The sequence below is a fragment of the Grampus griseus genome (assembly GCF_964374135.1).
Source record: "Grampus griseus genome assembly, chromosome: 8".
Classification (NCBI taxonomy): Eukaryota; Metazoa; Chordata; class Mammalia; order Artiodactyla; family Delphinidae; genus Grampus; species Grampus griseus.
Window position 1 is genome coordinate 84,795,755 of NC_139002.1, and position 22,946 is coordinate 84,818,700.

General features: G+C 46.7%; 1 protein-coding gene across 3 annotated transcripts in view; it reads right to left on the reverse strand.

The window, feature by feature from the left end:
* Window positions 1–6,229: 6,229 nt before the first annotated feature.
* The window catches only part of WT1 (WT1 transcription factor), a gene marked incomplete at both ends in the record, with an annotated part of 47,480 nt that continues 30,763 nt past the window's right edge, over window positions 6,230–22,946 (reverse strand). For 2 of the 3 annotated variants that reach the window (XM_082661209.1, XM_082661207.1), the window contains 5 exons: window positions 6,230–6,351; window positions 8,942–9,034; window positions 9,650–9,739; window positions 13,430–13,580; window positions 15,971–16,067. In XM_082661209.1, the coding sequence (XP_082517335.1) occupies window positions 6,230–6,351; window positions 8,942–9,034; window positions 9,650–9,739; window positions 13,430–13,580; window positions 15,971–16,067 (553 nt within the window). The remainder of the gene's footprint in view (window positions 6,352–8,941; window positions 9,035–9,649; window positions 9,740–13,429; window positions 13,581–15,970; window positions 16,068–22,946) is intronic. The other variant, XM_082661208.1, reaches the window with a different exon arrangement.

The window sequence follows — 22,946 nt, forward strand, 5'->3', positions numbered from 1 at the left end:
CCTCACTCGGCCTGGTGCTAGGAGGAGGGCAGGTGCGGCCTCCCTGGACTTCTTTCCCCCATGAGACCTTTGTAAGCCCTTACCAAGGATCACTGTGCCCCTTCTCCCCTGCCAGGGGAGAAGGTCTGCTGCGGCGGGGACTGGAAGGAAGGCTGTGCCCACGGTGGGTGATAAAGGCCACTGAGATGGATCATTATATTTTTAGACCTCAGAAAAATTAGGACAAGAGACATCTGTGACAGGCTCCCTGGCCTTCTTCCTTTGGATGGTGAGGGCCCAGAGACATCTTAGAAAAATGGAGGCTGCCCGCGGAGACAAGGGGATAATCCTACCCATGGGACCCGTCAGGAGCTTCCCTCACCTCCACCGTCACTAGACGCCAGTAGCTTCCTCCTGCACCCGCTCCCTCTGACACCAAGCTCCTGGGGAAAGCAGGATGCTGCTTTTAAAAAGTATTCGTTGACCTTGAACTTTTAGATGTGTTTCTCAATTTTCCCCTTTTATCACTGTCCGGCTAACATTATGCTAGGTCATTTAAGTTCTGGTGTTTAATATAAAATATTGAATGAAAACATACTTTACGGGCTTCCCTGGTGGCGCAGTGGTTGGGAGTCCGCCTGCCGATGCAGGGGACACGGGTTCGTGCCCCGGTCCGGGAGGATCCCACGTGCCGCGGAGCAGCTGGGCCCGTGAGCCATGGCCGCTGAGCCTGCGCGTCCGGAGCCTGTGCTCCGCAACGGGAGAGGCCGCAACAGTGAGAGGCCCGCGGACCGCAAAAAAAAAAAAACAAAAACCATACTTTACGAACAGGCTCTGCAACTGGAAACGGGAGGAGGGAACATTTTGCCAATCATGCCTATTCTTCCTCTGGACACCTGGCAAACACTCCTAGTATCTAAACAAGCCGGTGGGCAAGAAGGCGCCACTGTTGCCTTCTCTCGGCATTCCTGTTCCTCCTCCAGGCCAACATGCCCTGAGACGAGGGGGATAAATTCTGTAAAATGAAGGGGTTGAGAGTGTGGGCTCTGAGTCAGAGTTGGGTTTGAATCTCTGCCATACGTGAGCTGTGAGATCCTGTGTGAGCTACTGCATAGGGTCTCAGTTTCTTTATCTGTAAACTGGGAACATTCTCAATAAGAGAATGCATGTACAATGGCACTGGTCTGTACATAAAGGTCCGATAAATGGCCCCATTATTGTCATTTGCATGTTAGCCCTTGAGCATCTCCCATTTGGGAAGGCCCTGGGTGCGCGTTAACAGAGCTGGGGTGGGTTCACATGGGGTGTCAGGCCCTGTCAGACAGAAGCCCCCTCTTCCTGACAGACCTCCCTGATATCTGCACTCCATCCCTCATCTGTCTCATCTTTCTTCACAGAGTTGTCTTTCTACCCCTCCTTTCTTTCTCCTGGAGTCCAACTGCCTCCTCAGTGACCCTCAGAATCCCTGCCGTGTCAGGCAATCCTTCTCGCCCAGTGTCAATGTCAATGCTCCCAGGATGCCGAGAAGGGGAGAAGCGACCTGTTTCAGCCAACCCACCTTCTACCCTAATCTTAGCCCCTCCTCCTAGACCATCTCTCAATCATCCCTGCTCCATAAAAATACCTTGTTAACTCCTAAACTCACATTTGCTAACTTGGTCTGCCTTAGCTGCTTGTATCTGAGATCTGTCTGAGACTCCCACTCATAGCTAGCTGATTCTCACAGTGTGCTTAAAGGCACCGACTTCCCTGCATCTGCATCCTCAGGAGTTGGTCCTCATCCCCTCACGAGTCTCTGAAACAAAACTTTATTCAGGAGGTCCTGACTGCGTATGGCTGTCTGCTGGCTGGTCGGGTGGATCTCCAGCCCTCTGAGAGATGACCCTTCCCATGCTGCCTGGCTCGCTCTTTCCTTCTCAAGGCTGCTTGAAAAATGGAGAAAAGCCCAGAGCCCTCCACTGAATCAGCTACTTTCTCAGTGTAAGAAATCAGACCATGTGGTCATCAACATTGTATCATTTACATTTATTTATTAAGTTTTGTGTGGATTCCAATCATTTGAAATACAATAAAATAGTCACTAGAAGCAAAGACCTGAATAAAAAGGGCTGAGACCTTCATATTTTCTTGGGGATTTGTTTCCCTTACTGTAGTTCTTATACATTCACCTGTGAGAAGTTCCTATGAGCCACTCTGCCTGCTGCAAGCTTTTGAAGAAAAGTGCCCCTAGCTGGGAACCACTGTTCTATTTACACACACACACACACACACACACACATACCACACACCCCTACACCTGTTCCTGACACACCTGTTAGTCCAAAATCAGTGATGCAAACACCCTGCAGGGAGGACAGGGCTCTGGAAGACATTGCCTTTTTCCTTTTCCCTTTGGTACCCAAAGAGCTAAGCAAGTGGCTCCTCGTAGGGACAAGACGTGGGGAATTCCTGCCTGGCTCACAGGGAGTAAATCCGCTCCAAAGCCACGAGGTTTCAGTTTGTGGAAGACACGCATCAGGGAGGGAGAGGCCTGCTGTGGAGATGTGACCTGAGTGAGGTGTGAGGATTGGATATGCAGGTGGGACCGTGTACCACCTTCTCCTTACCTGGGGGAGGGGGTCTCCCTTGCTTGGGGAAAGCCACTGACAGAGGACGGTCAGGCTGTTTTGGAAACAAAGCTCCTCACGGATGGACTCTCCTGCATACAGCTCTTCTGACTGTATTCAGCACCAGTGTCCTGTCCCACAGCCCCGGGGCTCATCGCAGTGGGCCCCGGGCCATCTTCACGGCCGCCCTCTACAGGCTAAGAAGGTTCGGGACAGTCTCAGGAGTGTTAGGTGCAAAACTCATCAGTCACCTTATAGCAAGTATTTCTCGAGCTCAGCCGTTAGGTCTTTGTAAAGTGTCGTCCACAGACCAGCAGGGTGGGCATCGCCTGGGAGCTTAGGAATGCAGTCTCAGGCCCCACCCCAGAACTTCCAAATAGGAGTCTGTGATTCAACAAATTCCTCAGGGAATGTCCATCGATATTAAAGGTTGAGAAGTCCCCAAGGAAGTAACGCAGGAAGGGAGACGATCCACTCCTCTAGAAGCTCACACATGGTTAGGAAGATATGACTTGTAGATATGAAACCATGGAGCAGAGTGCATGTCTATATCATCGAGCACGTTTTGGAAGAAAACTTGGATACAGAACCCCTAGACCAAGTCCTGCCTCAGCCACTACTTTCACTGAGCCTCAGCTTCCTCATCTGTACAGTGGGAATAATACTTGTCCTGTCTACCTTATAGGTAGATGGTCCTAGGTGGGAAAGCATGATACCCATAAAAAATACTATTGAACGTTATGTACTCTAAGTGCTACAGAGGTGCCGGGATGAGACAGTCTGGGAAGATCCACTGGGGGGCTGAAGGTGGCCTTTTAAAGATATTGGACCATACACTTTACTAAAGCAAGATGGAAAAATGTACATTTTGACCTTTGCACCTCATATAGACTCTAGCCTGAGCTACAGCGAGCTCCCTCTGACCAGCTTTCATCCTGACAATCTGCTCGTGGTCAACTCCACGGGTCTCAAAACACACACTCAGTGCCACTGGGTGTGTTACAAAAGGCACAAAGCAAATAGATGTGGTCTCTGTGGGGAGGCTGACGAGAGCCCTATTGCTGCAAACCTTAACCCTGGTTTGTAGTATATGGAAACGGATTTGTTTGTCATTCTGCATGAAGATGTCTGGACACTGCAAGAGGATGCAGGGGGGGAGGGGGGAGGTAAAGGAAATTAGCATGAGTTCTCAGGTAATCATTTTCCTAGATGATGCTATGAAGCCTTGGCGATGTACTAGATGCTTTCATGCTTTTTCCCCCCATTTAATCCTCACTACGACCCTATCAGACAGATAGGGACAAAAAGGCCCCACTTCACAGATAAGGAAACTGAGGACTTAGGATCTGAATCCAGGTTGGTCTGCTTTCCAAAGCCCATGACCTTAACTGCAAGCTAACCTGCTAAAGTAGTGTGAGAATCTCTGGGCTTCCTAGCGCAGATGAAACAATGTGACTGCTTTTGTTGTGAAACCTGGCTCGCTCTGACTCGCTGACGTTTGCCATGCTCGTCCTGAGCTTCTCCAGAGAAATGCCGTCTTCTGGCAGGAAAAGATAAAAACTGCTGATACAAATGAGTCACTACACTGGCTATAATTAACAGTGATGCAAGAGCCAGATGGTAACCAAGAGGGGCCTCAGGACCTGACTTCTAGGCAGCCCAAACTTTGAGCTGCACTTCAACGCAGAAAAGTCTCTGTTGTGAGCTGCTGTCTGCTCAAGATACATTTTAAATGAAGAAATGAAGCCTGGAATGCGCGCAAGCTCCCAGACAACGGAGTTGAGGGGGCGGCACCAAATTAATCTCCTTATTTACAACTGAAAAACCATCCACCAGAACCAGAAAGAGAGTTTATAGTTTATAGATAACGTAGATCTTTGCCTTTCACACTCGGCTGCCCTGGAAAGTCTTAAGCAGTTTCCAACCTGCTGAGCTAATTTATAGCAACTACGATTGTAAATTGGGTTGTACTAGGTGTTCAGTTTATACTCTCCTGATTGCAGCGTATAGCAGTGAACTTTTCAAAAAAGACCAGTTATCATTTGCATCTCTCTACTCTCTTTTGCTGACCTGGAGTAAGCAGTGATGCAATGAGAGCCCGATGAAAATGACTCTGAAAATACAATTCCCCCCATGCCATCCACGTGGCATGATGACAGGTGAAGGCGGTGCTCTCTGGCTGCTTCTATGACCAGTAATTACCACCTGAGGTTCAACGGAGAGAAATAACGAGTGGTCAGGACCTGGACAGACTTAAGTGGTCATTGATGTCAGCGTCAGCATCTTACCTGTTTAAAAGAGGTTCAACTGTCCTCAAGATTTGTACACAATACAGCTGATAGAATCTTACCACTTTCCTTTTGAATAGACTTTAATTGAGAGCGAAGTGAAAAATGCAGGTTACATTTTTAGTGTTACTTAGTGTTATATGTTGGAAGATCAACACCAAAACAGTGATGCGTCTAACATTTATACATTTCCTAACTTTAGTTGTCAAAGAGCAAATCATTATCAGATATATATATTTACACAATAATTTCAAGCAACAGTAAATAATAAACTCCCTCCCTTAAAAAACAGAAACAAAACACACACATACACCCAACCACCTTTAAACAATGGATTTCCTCACACTAGTACGTCTCATTTTTTTTCACATATACTTGTAGACCCAAAGTTACTTAAGTTACTAAAGAACAGTCTTATCAGTGGAGATCCCGGACCAGCCCTTATTTTCTTTTAGAGTCACTTTAATTTTTTACAACTTGAAGCCACATAACCAGTGTGGTCTGTATACTCTTAAGGACACCCCAAATGATAAAAATGAATTCCACTTCCTTTGTGTGAGGAGATATGTACATCTCTGAAGATGCATATGATTACAACTCAGAAAAGTCAAAAAGAAACACGAAAACAAAATCTCAGATCCTCAAGCATGGTTTCTTAAGAGCATTGTGCTAATGTTACATTGAATTAACTGAATGATAAAGGATTCGTTTAGATATCTCTGCAGAGGTACCGGTTAGCTCTGATTCTTTTCTCAGCGGCTTGAAATGCTTGAGTTTTAAAAGTTGCCTGGTGGCGCCACATCCTGCTTTCCAGGTTAGCGGCCTGCCTAAGCTCCGGAATGTCGGACGGGACTCACCCCCAGTGCCTTGCCCTCTGATTTATTTCTTGCTGTTGCTGTTAGTAAATGGAAACCATGACAAAGTTTACATTAGCAGACACATCCACATGCCCTGGCCTATAAATATTCTATGATGGAAAAAGGTACAATGACTCCATTCCCCGTGAAAATGAGCGTAAAGGGAGAAGGGGCAGGGGGGACCATTACCATCAACGGCTCTTCTTAACAGTGGAAAATCCAGACCAAATGGCAATGGGCTTTTAACTAACTGGACACTGACAGCCACTTCTCCAGAGCCTTATGAGTCAACTAAAAGTCGGCTAAGTAGAGACCAACTCCTCTGGGCAAACCTGGTAGGATCCAGTAGTACAGGCATCTTTCTCAGAAGCTGGATGAAGAAGATCAACCTCCGTTTCCTTCTTAGAGAGGCGAGTGAGGAGGAATGTTAAAGTCAGCTTTGAAAGTAGTTCACACACTGTCCTGCCCGAGACACAGAACGGTGCCTGGCGTGGACCCCTCAAAGCGCCAGCTGGAGTTTGCTTATGTTTCTCTGGTGCATGTTGTGATGGCGGACTAATTCGTCTGACCGGGCAAACTTTTTCTGACAACTGGGCCACCGACAGCTGAAGGGCTTTTCACCTGTTGACACAATGGCCAGTCAGAGACACTTGCGGTGGAGAGATGGGGCGCAAGTTCAAGCATCAAAGGCCCAAATTAAATCATCACGAGACACCCACTCCAGATTCTCTCTAACTCTTTCCCTAAGCTAACAAATCGGGCCCATCTCACAAGCAGCCTTGAAGTGGCAGCACCTCTGGGGCCTTAAGGATGAAAATACTGTGACAATTATAAAGTGTTATTGAGTCAGAAGACTTGGGAAATGGGAGAGAAAGAAGGAGTCTAGTTGATGGAAATGTCTGGGCGATTCATATTTAATCAAGGGGGAAAAACATTTGGTAAAACCCCTGCCATTAGACTGTTTTGTGAACTGTGTCAATGTTTCCCCTTTGCTGTTTAAGGAGGGAATTGAGCTTAATTGGGAGGCAAGGGCCTCAGGATCATCACCCTGGATATTGTTGACTGACAGCCACCCAGTAGCGGAGCTGTGACTGTAGCTTTAATATCTCTGTCTGTATAGATATTCTGGATGGGCTGGGTGCTTTTTAAATGAATCACTGACATCAGTGCACATGGTATTTGCTTCTTTCACCTTAAAGGGTTACTCAGCATAATACCCATTATACAGAAGATTCTAACTGAGGCATGGTTTTGAGATTTTTAACAAGCTTGCCAAAAAATCGAGGCTTCTCCACCTAAGGAGGCCTCAGAAGATCCTCCCAAGCCTCATTTTGGAAGATAATCAGCATTTATGAATGCCTAGTACGTGCCGAGCCTTGTGCTGGGATATCACACACACATATATGCATACACATATATTCAAATATATATATACATACACATATATACATACATATATATTCAAATATATATATACATACATATATACACACACACACACATATATATATAATTTCGTGTACTCCTTACAGCAGCCTGTAAGGCCAGCATTATTATCCCCACTCTACAGATGAAGCTGGACCTCTGGTGAGGGCAGACCCAGGCAAGACTTAAATCCAGGTCTGTCTGATTCCAAAGCCCACACACGTTGCTGCATCATACCTCGAGGCATTGGACCTCGACATAATGGAAATACAGCCATAGCTTAATCCTAAGTAAAAATGTTGCAGGAGCCTCTTCCCGTACCACCTGGGGATGTTCTCAGGATATGGCTAGTCCCATATTGCGTTCTCTGAGAACTAGTGGATGGGGCAAGCACTGAGAAATGTCCCAGGAGAGGTGCTGTTCCAGGGTCAGAACTGGAGGCCAGTCAAATAGAGCATTAAACAATCTGCTGGTGACATAGGTCACTTTGTACATATACAGATATGCACCGGGCAGGGGGCAGGGTACAAGCGACGATAACTCTTTCCCACCAAGTTATGAGTTCAGGACGAAGGCAAAGAAGTAACACCAAAGGCACGTGAGTAAGGGAATGAGATGCCCATCCCACCAACTCTGGGGCACAGGTGCCTTGACTGTCAGTACGTACAGCCTGTTGGGGCTGAGAATCCAGGACTTCACAGGGGCTCATGACCTCCCATTTCCCTCACCTCCTACTCACTGTTCCTCTGCTCTTTCTGATCTGGTTCCTGTCCCCACCCCCGCCAACCGCCAGCCATGCTGTCAAAGAACACCTCCTGATGGACAAATCCCAACCTCTCCTCCTGTCAGTCATCATTCTCCTCAGTCTCTCAATGGAATTCAACTCTGCTGACCTTGGGTCTCTTCTTTATTCTCTATCCTCCCTGGGCTGCAAGGTGAACCCAGGCTCTTTCCCCAACAAAGAAGGCAGTGGGTAGGTGGGCTGGGAGAAGACAGAACTGGGTTTGCTACTTACTAGCTTTGGGACTTTAGACAAAGTCATTTTATCACGTGCCTCAGCCTCCTCATCTGTAAAATGGGGATAAAACGTGCCTACCCTCCTCTTCTTCCAAGGATGTTGCGAAGATAAAATGAGATAACCTAAGCATTGGCCCTCCCTCCAAAGCTAGAAAACACACAACAAAGATGGTGCTACTTTCATTATGAATCACACCAGCCTTGTGGAGAAGCAAAAACTTTCAGCAGCCAGTGAATTGATGTCCTATTCTCCTCTCTATTCCAGTACGAAGGAAACAATACCCACGCGCTGATATGGGTCTGGCAGAAACCATGACTGCTCCTGCAACACTAACTTTTAGCAGAGCAAAGATTCAGTCCTCTGAAAATAGTGTTGTGAAACGCAAACTTTCAGGAAAATAAGTGTTTGGCTTGCTAGAATTTTTGCTGTTTTTCTGTAAGGTTGATCATCCTATCAAACTGAGTTGATAAAAATGTGATGCAACAAATTGGGAACAGCAGGGACCTAGCTTATCTCTTCACTTCATTCTGGACACTCATGAAAAGAGTCCTTTTCACATCTCTTATGCTCTGTGTCCCCCACCCTCATTCCTTCTTAAACAATGTTGTTATTTAAAGATAGCCATGCACTGTGCTTTCTCTCCACTGAATCTAAACCTGCTTAGCACTTTTACACTTGTTTTTTCCAGTCTCTCTCATCACAAGCAACTCCATTCAACAGTAGTTTACAAAAATAATGAAAAATAAATGTGAAGAAAAGTTTACGCACTTGTTTTACCTGTATGAGTCCTGGTGTGGGTCTTCAGATGGTCAGACCGGGAGAACTTTCGCTGACAAGTTTTACACTGGAATGGTTTCACACCTAAACGGACAGAGAAGGTCTAGCCGTGGCCCTAACCATGTGGGGCAAAGCAAGGCCCACGAGGCCTGCTTCCCGGCGGCCCGAGGAGCCAGGCATCTCCAGCCATGCCTACAGTATCTGCCTCGCCCTCAGATTTCCCCAGTACCCCAGGCCCAGCAGGAACCACCTGATTCTACACAGTAATCCTTGAAGACCTGTGGTCTTGGGAACAACTACTGCCTAACCACAAATGTCCAGCTTCTCACCAAGTTCTCAGCTGTGTCTGAGACTGAAAAAGTGAATCACACACTACAAATGGGATTTTGCTCTCCACCACACATGTTCTTTACTGACACTCAGTGTATCAACAGCAAATTGCTAATGGGAATATCATGGCTCTGTGGTTTTCAGGGGAAATACGGGATGTTTCTTTTTCTTTCCATTCTTCTTCTTCTTTTTTTTTTCCCCCTTTAAGGGAAGGTAAATCCTCAGAGGTTAGGGGGAAAAAATTATTGGAGAAACTAAACAAACAAATGGCTGACCCTCTCACATCCATATTGAACAATAAAGAGAATCACAAAATCAACCATGACCCGAGGGAACACACTGCCAGCAACGAGAAGGGAGCCTACAAACCTGTGTGTCTCCTTTGGTGTCTTTTGAGCTGGTCTGAACGAGAAAACCTTCGCTCACAGTCCTTGAAGTCACACTGGTATGGCTTCTCACCTTGGGGAAGACACATATTCCGTTTGAAAATGATACTGGAAATGAGGATCTCATTAGAGGCAACTTCTCTTCCTGGGACTGAAGGGATCCCAAAATGCTGAAGGCACTTGGGTGGAAGGTTTCAGGGATGGGCTGCCAACCGCAGTGTGAGGTTAAAGACCCGCCTACACATACACTCATGGGCAGGAGGCATAGAAGGGGGTTGCGTGAATAAGGATGCGTTAGAAGTGAATGGAGGGGGACTTCCCTGGTGGTGCAGTGGTTAAGAATCCACCTGCCAATGCAGGGGACACGGGTTCGATCCCTGGTTCGGGAAAATCCCACATGCCGCGGAGCAACTAAGCCCGGGCGCCACAACTACTGAGCTCGCGTGCTACAACTACTGAAGCCTGAGCACCTAGAGCCCGTGCTCCGCAACAAGAGAAGCCACGGCAGTGAGAAGCCCGCGTACCGCAACAAAGAGTAGCCCCCGCTCGCTGCAGCTAGAGAAAGCCCGCGCACAGCAACACAAGACCCAACGCAGCCAAAAATAAATAAATTTAAAAAAAAGAATTGAAGGGAATTCAGGTTCTGGAGTCTGACGCTGGGGTCACATCCAGCTCTTCCACTTAAAGGGCTGGTTGAGGTATCATTTCCTCACTGTGAAATGGAGCCAATAATCCGACAACTTCCAAGGATTTATAAGCAGATTACAACAGACCATCCACATAAGGGTCTTAGTCCAGTGCCTAGCACAGAGACAGTGCTCAAAAAGTACTGGCAGAGAATATTTAAACAAATAATAAACCAAAGCAGTCTTAAGTCCTAGGCTGAGTCTGAGGCAGAATTCTGGGACGGATGTGCCTGGGAGCCAGCCCCGTGAAGGAAGTGTTTTATGTTTTATGGCCTGAAGATGTGGCGTTCTCTGCTACTGACTTCCCATTCCTGAGTCAGGCATACACAGCTGCATGGTTGTGAGGTGCTCAAGTTAAACCAGGAGCCAGAGCCTTTAGAGTTTTTGGTATCCCTTTACCCAAGAGAAGTCAGGAGTGGGATTACACAACCTCCTGCCTCAGAACGGCGAAGCCTCACCCCTGTCCTCACTGGAGAAAGTTCAGCCAGATCCTGGGAACTGCGCCCTCTGAATGCACTGAGCGACCCTGGGCCAGCCCACCTTCTTATGAGAATTCTGAGTCACCAGCATTCTGGGATGGAGAGCAAGCCCTCCCAGGGTCAGCTGGCTCTTTCTGTTGCTGGGCAGTGCCTGGTTACCCTTCCAGCCTCATGACCCCCTCTGTTTCCCTGATTAATCTATATTCCTGCTCTACAGAGCTCACCATTCCCCAAAACTGCCTTGTACTTTGCTCACACTAAACATCCTCCATCCCTATCTCCGGATTCCTAACCCATCCAAAACTCTACTGCACGTCCCTCATAAATGCCGCTTCCTCTGCGATGCCTTCTTGGAAACTTCATGTTCACACAGAAAGCCCTTCCTTCCCTCATTACAGAACTTATTACAGAACGTCTAACATGGGGCTGTGTCCAGGTCTAGTTCTGCCGCAAGCTGGAAAATCCTGAGGGCAGGAGCCTTTCCTTAACTTTCTATTGATATCCAGCCCAGCAACTTAAGCTTCACCTCTTCAACCTGGGAAAAGCAACACTCCTGTTCAGTCTCATGTCTTTTCTCTGCCTTTCTGCTTCTGCTCATCCTTTACTTCCTCTGCCCAACCTTGCCAACCCTTTGATGGTTAACCCAAGCCCTTCCTCCTCCAAGAAACGAACGACGCTCACTCGAGCAAGTCTTCTCAGTACCTCCAGATTCACACACTCTCTGTCCCTTTTCATTTGTGTATGTCTTGGCTCCAAAACAGACCACAGACTCTTTGAGAAGGGGGCCTGTGACTTGGAGTTGAAAGTCATGAGTTTAAGTCCCGCTTCCCTATATCCTACCACCAGATAATTGTGCGTGAGGATTAAATGAAATAATGCATGTAGAGAATTTGGCACATAGGAAGTATTTAATATAAAAATACTTAACATAATAGTCTGTACTATTATTATAAATAAATACAAAAAGATGGCACTCTTTTAAGAAGGGGACTTCACCGTTGTTAAATACCCCGCCCTTTTTGCGGTACGCGGGCCTCTCACTGTTGTGGCCTCTCCCGTTGCGGAGCACAGGCTCTGGACGTGCAGGCTCAGCGGCCATGGCTCACGGGCCCAGCCGCTCCGCGGCATGTGGGAATCTTCCCGGACCAGGGCACGAACCTGCATCCCCTGCAACGGCAGGCGGACTCTCAACCACTGCGCCACCAGGGAAGCCCAAGGAAGCGTTTCTTAAAGGTTCCAGCGGGTCTGGGGGTCATGACTATCTTGCCCACTGCCTTCCCTTCCCCCAGACATCTAACCCTCACTGTTTTCTAAGTGCCTCTTTCCCATTAAAATTTCTACAACCACATTGCCTTCAATGTATTACATCCGTCTAGGCAGAACTTTACCTTATCATTTTCCTTATAATCTTAACAGATAGTTTTCAAATGATCCCATTTGGGGAAATATGTAAAAATATAACATGCAACTGGTTCTCTCATCTTCAGCTTCAAAGCAAGTGGTTTACTGAGTGCAAACTCAGGTCTATGCCAGAATTGCATCCTCCAGATGCAATGGCTTAGCAAAGACCAATGGTCTAAGATCTGAATGCAGCTCACTTTCTTCTCCAGCTTCTCCGAAGCAAAGTCCACAGTAACAATAAAATAATAATGGTAATCATAACAATGTATCTTCCCTTCTGTCGTGGAAAGAACGGTACCAACTCCCCAGCAGGAAAGCCTGTGCTTTGCCCGGCTTTTCTGTAGGGGAAACCTAGCCACACTCCTATCTAGTGCCCACAAGGCCAGGAGCAGACATTTGTGAAATGGCTGTTCACATTCAAGGCAGCCAACAACAGCACATGGCCAATTCTCTCTTTCCCAGAGGCAGGCCCCTTGACCTGTGGGAAAATCCAGTTTTCTTTAAAACATCATCAAAAATCATCATCCCTTTTTTTAAAGATTGAAATCAAAAACTAAACTTACAAGCCATTTTCCCGTTCCTATCTGGTTGGTTATTACTAACCCAAGCAGTTAAGTTCTTCTTTGGACCATCTTTTCCTAAGTCTTATGATGACCTTGCATATCAAGCTCTCAGAATCATCTGATTACCAAGCTCCCAGGCCAGCTCCGCTCCCTTAAGAGATACTAATAGAATTATAAAAGTAACACTATCATCTATTCAGACCTATTAACATAGGAACTGTATGTTTCATATCTCTAACTCCTATAATTCAATTTGATTTTAGAAGTTAATCTAGTCTCAACCATTGTATAAGGTAGGTGAGGTAAGTGAAATTTGAAGAACAGTTAGGTAACTTGCTCACGGTCACACCACCTGGTGGTGAAGCCAGAATTCAAACACAGGTCTCTTTAATTCTGTGGGATTCTCTCTCCACCTACTCTGCTCTGCCCTTCTTTAATAAAGGATGGACAATCAGGATACAAAATGACCTGGCATCCTTTTCCCATCACCTGGGCCAGATCTTTGAAAGCAGCACCTACTTTCCATCCCAGAAATCACCTGTGTCCCGGCAGCACAGGAGCCAGGAGCAGGGGCTCCTGGGCCACCGCTGCCCAAAGGCCACCAGAGCCAAGGCTGGACAGTGGACGCACTTACCAGTGTGCTTCCGGCTGTGCATCTGTAAGTGAGACAGCTTAAAATATCTCTTATTGCAGCCCGGATAAGCACACATGAAGGGGCGTTTCTCACTGGTCTCAGATGCTGACCGAACAAGAGTCGGGGCTACTCCGGGCACTCGCCGCACGTCCTGCAAGCAGAGTGTAAGAGAAACGGAGGTTTTAAGGCACATGTGAACATTCATGTTGGTCCCAAGGAAAGTGAGCGTTGAAGTATTCCCAAAGAAGGGATGGCGGATGTGAGGCCTAAGCCACTCCCCACCACACCCGAGGCGCCCGCAGCAGATGTCACTAAGGGGTGACAGAGCGGAATATTCTAGAACGCAGTGCTCTAACATCACCATGGCTATCAACCAGAACGGGAGCTTGAAATAAGGTTTGTCTGGTGCTGTTGATCTGGAGCATCTGGAAAAGAAACGCTGGTGACTGGAAGAGCTCCCCATCCATCCTGTCTCTCAGCTTCTCCTCTTGAGGCAGTGAGGTCTGGAAGTCCAAAGCTCCAGGTTCTATTCTATTCCCTCCCCCTCGGGACACCCAGCCACATGACCTTGGGCCCAATCTGCAATGGGTTGGGAAGTCCTTAGTAGAGAAAAACAAAGGATGTTAAATGAACCCCCAACTGAGCAGACCTTCCACATATGAGTAAATGACAAGGAAGAAGGAGCTCCTGGGATATGGAGGTTCTGTCTGTGAAGGGAGCTGAAACTCCAGGAGGGCCATGGTGTAGCGAATCCTTTACTAGAGACACTCAGAAACACTGTGTCCGCCTTCCATCCACTTCACGTGTCCATCTCAGGGCATTCTTCTGATCCCCCTTACCTTGTGCGAATGAGTGTGTGCATGGCCGGTCCTCCATGAAAAGGAGCTACAGGGAAACAGTGAGGCAAAAGCCCCTTAGGCTCCTGGAACCAATGAGTCATAGACAGGAACAGTGGAAGTGCCTGAGGGACCACTGTATCCCCTGTGCTCTCACAGATGTGCAGTCAAGGCCCAAGAGCACGGCCATAGTTTGTGTTAAGACCTGGAAACACTTCTGCGCTTAACACACTCCTGCCCTGTGCACTTCCCACACCACCCCCAAGCTCCTGTTTGCGTTCCTATTTCACACTGCCTTGCACCGTGAGATCTTTTTGAAGAAAACGTACAGTAGTCTCATACACAGTGCCTCAAGGCAAAATGTGGCATAAGTTTAAATGGTGAGCCAGCTGTGTCCGATTGGTCTACTCTAGCAGAAGATGAACACCCGACTGGTCTGGAGTGTATCAGAGGCCATGACAGCGAGTCTGACAAACTGCGCTTGGTGGAAAGGAAGGCAAAAGGAGCTTTTTACATTTCCTTTAATTCATCCTGAAGGCAGCACACACGGCAATAGGCTATAAATCTGAGTTGTCAATGTCAGTCCTGGTGGAAAAGAGTCTGACGGTACTTGTCTAATTTCCATCTGATTTCCATCATATTTCTGTAACCCTTGCCTTTATTCCCACCATTGGAAGGCCTGAGATGAGGGAGCACGCTGTTCTATCACCATGATGCTTCTGGAAACATTAATCAGGACATCTCAGAGCACTTGCCCCACACATCACGTGAGGACTTGGCCCACACACAATTTGTTTCTAGTGTGCTGACTAGGCCGGTGAAAGTATCTCAGCCGTTTCTCATGTTGCAGACACTGAGTCACATGCCACAGTCACAAACACAAACCCTTGGTAGCTGCGCATGGTTCTGAGCAACGAAAAGAGGCTCCCTGGAGGTGGCCTTCCATCGAGTTTCCTGAATTCTCGGAAAACGTCAGCCTTTTTACTTTACTTTCTTTACTCTCCCTTAGAACTGCACAACACACAAAGTGAACCCTAATGTAAACTATGGACTTCAGTTAATAATGGATCAATATTGGCTCATCATTGTAACAAATGTACCACCAATACAAGATGTTAATAACAGGGGAGACCAAGGGATGGGGTGAGGGGTGGATATGGGAACTCTCTGTACTTTGTTTTTCCTTAAACCTAAAAACTGCTCGGAAAAAATGAATTCTATCTTTAAAAGAAAGTCCATGTATAAAACTTAGCACAATGCCTGGCATATAGAAAGTGTCCAGCCATACATGGTGCTGTTACTATTGTTATTGTTATTATTAGCAATGATAGACTCTAACTTTGGGCACTTTACCTTGCAGACCAAGTCTCCTTACAAGTCAAGAGTCCAGGTCATTAATTCAAGCTCATTTACCCCCCGATACAAGATGTGCGCAGCCCACCCGGGAGAAGGTGAGTTAGGCAGTGAAGGAGGAAGGGAAGGGGTTCTGCAGGAAGCATCCTGGTCTGAGTCAGGGAGGCAGCCACACCCACACTGGCCTCTGGAGAGGAGGAGGCCCCCAACCTGCCCCAGTGGAAGAGGAGGGGTCCCTGCTGTCACAGGAGCCTACAAGTAGGAACAGACTTGCCAGGGCCAAACGGCCTTCAGCAAGGAAGTGAAAGACTGTTGGGAAGGCAAGAGGCATCTGGGGCCCCTGCATACTCACCTGAATGCCCCTGAAGACGCCGTGGGTGTGTATCCTGTACTGGGCACCACAGAGGATGGGAGTGGTGTGGTTATCACTATCGTACCCCGTGCCGTGGCTGCAAACACAAAGAAGGGAGAACAAGACTCAGGCTGGTTCACAGGCACCCTTTGGAAACGCACATCTGCAGCGGAAGGAATGTTCTTTAAAAGCTCCTGGGACGATACGGTTGGTTTCTGTCTTCCTCCACTGGGGCTGCTTTGGAAACAGGGCTCTGTGAAAGGCGGGGTTGCTCAATCCTCGGGTCATCCTCACGCTCAGATTCTCAAGGGCACACCACCTGGGTCTATGCCTCTCTCAGACAAGCGGGGGAAAGTCACAGTGCAGGATTTCATCCGCAGCAAATTGTTTACCATCAAAACGGGGCTGACAGCTGTGAGTATCTCAGGAATGAGCAGATGCCTCAAGTTTCACATTGAGTGCAAGGAATTTTTCTCGGCACCTCATGACTCAGTTTTTACCAGATAGCACCAACTAAGTGATGACACTTACAAGAAGAGATGTCACATCCTCAGAAGTGGGGATTACACATCTGTGGCTCTGCTCCACTTAGCCCACAGATCAGTTTTCCAGATCAGCTTAACTCTTTGCAGCCAACCCGTACCCTAGGTGGACACTGCATAGGTAATCTTTCTCCTTCCTTCCTCTGACCAGTCCTCTAGTCAGAGCTCAGTTGACCTTGGACTACTATCAAGAGCTGAGGGATGGAGAAGGTTGAAAAGAACACCTTGGAAGGGGTGGATGTTCTGCTCTGAAAGTATTCTCCCCTTCGGGTACAAGCTGATCTCTGTTCTGCAGTTATCTTACTTCCAGATGAGGCAGAGAGAGGGTTCCAGCCCACACGGGCAGCACAGTATAATCGTATCTAGACTCACCACGGGGAGCTTTTATGAAACGCCTCTGTAAAATGGGACAGCTGCTTGGACAATGTCTGGCCGTTCCTCAAAAGGTTAGACATAAAGTTATCATATGGCCCAGAAGTTCCACTTCTAGGTATATTCCCAGAAGAAATGAAGATATATTTCTCCACAAAAACTTGTATACATTGTTTATTGGCGGCATTATTCACAACAGCTAAAAAGTGGAATCAACCCAAACGTCCATTGGCTGATGGTGGATAAAGAAAATATAGTATATTCCTAAAATGGAATATTATTTGACAATAAAAGGAACGAAGTACTGGTACACGACAAGGGACAAACCTTGCAAACATTATGCTAAGAAAAAGAAGTCCGTCACAAAGCACCGCCTGTAGTGTGACTCTTTATAAGAAGCGTACAGAACAGGCAAATTTATAGAGACAGAAAGGAGATGGGTGGTTGGTTGCCTAGGACTGAGGATTTTGAGGGGAAATGGAGAGTGACTGGTAAAAATGTCCTCAAATTGTGGTACTAGTCATACAACTGTGTGAATATACTAAAACCATTGAACTGTACGCTGCAAATGGGTGAATGGTATAGTATGTGAAATATATAAATCTGCTTAAAAAATTACCTTGGGGGTGGGGGAGGGATAAATTGAGAGACTGAGACTGACATATACACACTACTATATATAAAATGGATAACTAATAAGGACCTACAGTGTAACACAGCGAACTCTTTCCAATTCTCTGTAATGACCTGTATGGGAAAAGAATCTAAAAAAGAGTATATACATGTATGTATAACTGATACACTCTGCTGTACAGCAGAAAGTAACGCAACGTTGTAAATCAACTATACTCTAGGGCTTCCCTGGTGGAGCAGTGGTTGAGAGTCCACCTGCCGATGCAGGGGACGCGGGTTCGTGCCCCGGTCCGGGAGGATCCCACATGCCGCGGAGCGGCTGGGCCCGTGAGCCATGGCCGCTGAGCCTGCGCGTCCCGAGCCTGTGCTCCACAACGGGAGAGGCCACAACAGTGGGAGGCCCGTGAACCGCAAAAAAAATAAAGAATGGTGCTGCAAGATTTTGCCTCAAAGGCTGTGAAGAGATGCTGCCTTTGCTTGGTTTAGCCTTCTGCATGGAGCCAAAACGTGACTTACATGTTTTGTAGGGCTGAGGGATTTTTAGGGACCCGACCATAGAAGTCTGACTTATTTTAAAGTTCCACCATCAAAGAGGAAGAACTTGGAATCTCCTGTCTTGGGAGCTAATCTCTGGATGTTATCTGGATTCCTGGAGCGGGGTGGGGACGGGACATAGGAAATAGACTTCTCTCAGCATACTTGTCCCAGTAAATGACGTGTTGCACCACTCAAAGGGGATGCCATAATCCTCACAGCCAGATGCAACCAACAAACAAAAGAAGCAACAAGACTGTACCTGCCAAATACGCCACTAGATTCTTCTAACAGGTCCGTGAACAAGAAAACCAGCCAGGTCCCTGCTTATCGGCTCTTGTGTCTCCATAAGACAAACTCACCAGGGCAATTCCACCCAGTAGAGACCCTGCAACCGCACACTCTTCCCAGCGTGGTCTGCCTAAAACACTGAGTACAACCGGTGGGCATTCAGTATGGTAATAACTCCCTTTGGGTAAGTAAAGGAAAGCAAGTCAGGGGACTTGGAACCATAGATTAATAAAGGCAGAAAAAGCATCTACTCTGACCCCCATTCAAAGCTTCTCCAGCTCATCCTCATGAGCTGGACAACAGGACTGGTGACTGGTTTTGAACGCAGCCCACTCCACTTGGGGAGAGCTCTAATTGTTAGGAAAGGGCTTTCTAAACTGAGCAGAAATCTGCCTCCTCATTTCTGTCTTCTGGAGAACCAGAGAGTATTACTAATTTACAGCCGTCTCTGTGTATCTCCTCCACTGTATGGTAAACTTGGCCTTGAAGACAGACAGACTGACTTGCTCCCGTCTGTATCCTCTCAACTTTGTGACTGAAGTGAGGTGCGTAGTCCTGAAAAATTCCCAGAGATGGACTGAATCTAACTCCTCTTCCACATGACAATCCTTCAGGTACCTGCAGACAGCTCTCCAGACTACAGAGCGGTGGCTCTCACAACTACGACAATGTGAACTGGCATCTAATTTCCGTGCTTTCCAGATCATCCTCTTCTTCATCCCCTTCATTTTACGAAGTCCCTCTCAAAGTGTAGGCTTAGGATGGACCCCGGTACCCGGGAACAGTATTTAAATAAGGGACTGAGAAAGGAGGATCACAAGAGTCTTTAGAGGGACTTCGCCAGTGGCGCAGTGGTTAAGAACCCGCCCGCCAATGCAGGGGACACGGGTTCCATCCCTGGTCCGGGAAGATCCCACATGTCACGGAGCAACTAAGCCCGTGAGCCACAATTACTGAGCCTGCACTCTAAAGCCCATGGGCCACAACTACTGAAGCCCGAGCGCCCTAGAGCCCGTGCTCCGCAACAAGAGAAGCCACCACAATGAGAAGCCCGCGCACTGCAACGAAGAGCAGCCCCTGCTCGCTGCAACTAAAGAAAGCCCACACGCAGCAACAAAGACCCAAAGCAGCCAAAAATAAATTTTTTTAAAAAGTCTTTAGAAACAGAGAAATAACATAAATACCTAACACCGGAGAGTATATGCCTTACCCAGAGATTCCATTCCGAAGTTTTCAAAATCAGTATGCTAGTCAATACAATGTTTTGTGCCCACAGGCTGCCAGAGCTCAACCCCTGGGCAGAGGGTCTGGGGCTTCCCTTCTCAACCTGGACAGAGTACTGCTAACACATCGAAGAGCACACGCCGTCTTAGCACTCAGGTCAGAGTGGTCTTCCTTAGTCAAATAAAATCTCCAACTCCCACCCTAGCACCAGCCACAATTAAGGCAGGTATTCCAACCTTGAACTTGAAGGCGTGATTTTTTTTTAACTGCAATTCAGGACTACACATTTATCCTTCGAATCCCATTCTATTTCTTTTAGCAAGCTATCCTCAACTGTTGAAATCTTTTTGATTTGGCTTCCAAAGCATTTGCTTCCCATCCCATTTCATGTTATCTCAACATTTGAAAAGCACCTTTTCTGTTTTCATAAGAGGAAAAACTCTTCCTTGCTGTTGTTGGGAACTATTATATTAACAGTATGTATACTTATTCTCTGGTATCCAAGGCAGTGACAAGATCCTAGAAGGTCTCGCCATAGGGCAGCCTGAGGGAAGCCATCATAAAGAATCTGGCCATTTAGATGGGGTCCAGTCCAACAGAGCATAAGCAGGACTTAATCTGAGACAGAAAAGCTCAGGAACGTGGCAGCTGCCGTTGGGTCAATAGCTATTGTTAAGACCCAGCTGCGAGCTTAAATGGTGAAGTGAAACAAAGCTTTACCCCCAAAGAGATCAGACTTTAAAAGTTCCAATAAGTATGCTGTGGATGAACCAAACAGGAATGAAGGTAGGATTCCTAGAGGTCTGAAACCATTAAAGGGCAAGGAGCCATCAGCCTAGAGAAGAGATTTCTGGGGCCAATGATACACCCTTCAAATAAAGGAATCACAGAGCCCCGGATAGTTGTGGGGTAAAAATTGGTCATGACCCAGAGACAAGGGTGTTATCATTCATGAAACTGATATCAGAAAGCAGGTTCTAGAGCACAGCGTGAATCCCACCAGACCAAGCAGTTGAGAGACCCCGTATCTCCCTTAGGGTAGAAATGCATGCAGTGACTGGGTCTACCTTCCAAGCCAGGTAATGAGGGGAAAGTAAAGGAACCTTGGCACTACACACAGAAAGGCACATGCACCAAGCCTGAGTGAGGCTGGAATTTCTTAGGGAAAAAAATTGGTGCTTTATAAAAAGTTTTCATGTTTTTCTGTTCTGTTGCCTCATAAATTTCTCTTTGACAGATAAGATACTGGACTTGGCTGAATGACAGGGGAAATGGATTTGTTGACTCTTTGGCCAAGATAATCAGGGAGAGCACAATGGGGTACAGTTAGGTGTAATGAGGGCAGCCATGGGTCCAGCAGGTGGGGGGAAGAGCCAGTGGTAACATGAGGAGGCTGAGTAATGCAACTGCTTCTTCCTTCGTGCCCCGGAGCACTGCATGAGAAACCACTCACCAGCTCGATAAAGATACTTAAGACAGATCCTTTGGTTTTATTGTTCAACTAGGCACAAATAGCTCATTTAAGCACTTGGCCCATAATGATCTTATCCACAAGGACATCAAAAAATAAGCTATATGGGGAGCAAAAGTTAACTTTCAGATGTCTTTTTGCAATAAAGATTCATTACATTATTGACCTTCCACTGAGACTAATTCTAGAATAGACTTGAGCACTGCCTTGCATACGATTAACATACCTTCGTTCTTTTTTTTTTTTTTACATCTTTATTGGAGTATAATTGCTTTACAATGGTGTGTTAGTTTCTGCTTTATAACAAAGTGAATCAGTTATACATATACATATGTTCCCATATCTCTTCCCTCTGGCGTCTCCCTCCCTCCCACCCTCCCTATCTCACCCCTCCACGTGGTCACAAAGCACTGAGCTGATCACCCTGTGCTATGCGGCTGCTTCCCACTAGCTATCTACCTTACGTTTGGTAGTGTATATATGTCCATGCCTCTCTCGCGCTTTGTCACAGCTTACCCTTCCCCCTCCCCATATCCTCAAGTCCATTCTCTAGTAGGTCTGTGTCTTTATTCCTGTCTTACCCCTAGGTTCTTCATGACATTTTTTTCCCTTAAATTCCATATATATGTGTTAGCATACGGTATTTGTCTTTCTCTTTCTGACTTACTTCGCTCTGTATGACAGACTCTAGGTCTATCCACCTCATTACAAATAGCTCAATTTCATTTCTTTTATATGTTCTTAATCTCTTTTCTTCCCCATGTGCTTTCCAAAATCCAGCTTAATAGCTTTACCAACAACTCATGCTAATCTCACTGCTCTATGGGTTCCAGAATCCACTGGAGTTTTTTTTTCCCTACTTTAAGATATTTGCCTCATTTAAGACTAAAACTAAGACAAAAGTCTAATTCTCCATGAATTTCCAGATTATTGGCCAAGGGTCAATAATTTTGCTAAACTGGTCAGAATACAGATTTGGGTTTTTTTCCTTAAAGCAAAGTCACAAACTCAGGTACCTACAGGGACCAAGTAAGTGAGAAAAATAAATGACAAAGGCCCTGGAGAGAAAGACGGCACCGAACTGGCAGGGACAGCCACCCCACCCCCTGCTCAAAGGAGGCAGCCAGGACCCCACTCTACCAGCCAAGTGCTGTCGATCACATAAACTCAGTGTTGTCAGATCTTTCCAGTCTCCAGAAAAGTCAGAAATCAGGACTTTTATATGAGATCACCTGAGTTTTAAATTCTGGCAAATTATTGAAATTTTAAAGAATCACTGTCAGGTCAAACAAAACGTACCCCTGGCCTAAGGGCCACCAATTTGCAACCTCTGCTTTAAAGGTTGAGCAGTGAAGTTTAAGCCGCAAACTGGAAAATTCCACCTGGATTCTGTTGCTTCCTCCTACATGGCAACAAAGTGGAGGTGGGGATGTGCCTGATTCTTTGAGAACTGAGTATTAGAATCTTCCACACCCTTGAAAGCTTGAAAGGATGCTGTACTTGAACAGCAGGAATGGCCAGTGTTGCTAGAGCAAAATCCATAAGTTACCATCTACAGGGGTCAGCGGTTTACCTCTAAAATGTCACTGGTCCATTTGAAAGTAGGCTTAAGCACTGAGGTTACAGATAGAAAAATGCAGTTGCTATGCAGTAAGTTGAAGTGTATCTATTTTCTACAGTTACTGTAACAAATTACCACAGATTTGGTGGCTTATAGGACACAAATTTATGCTCTTACAATTCTGGAGACCAGAAGTCTAAAGTCAGCCTCACTGCTCTAAAGTCCAGGTGTTGGCGGGGCTTTTTGCTTCTGGCGGCCGAGGGGAGAATCTCTTTCATTGCCTTTTTCAGTTTCTAGAACTCACCTGCATTCCTTGGCCCCTTCTTCACTTCACTACATCACTCTGAC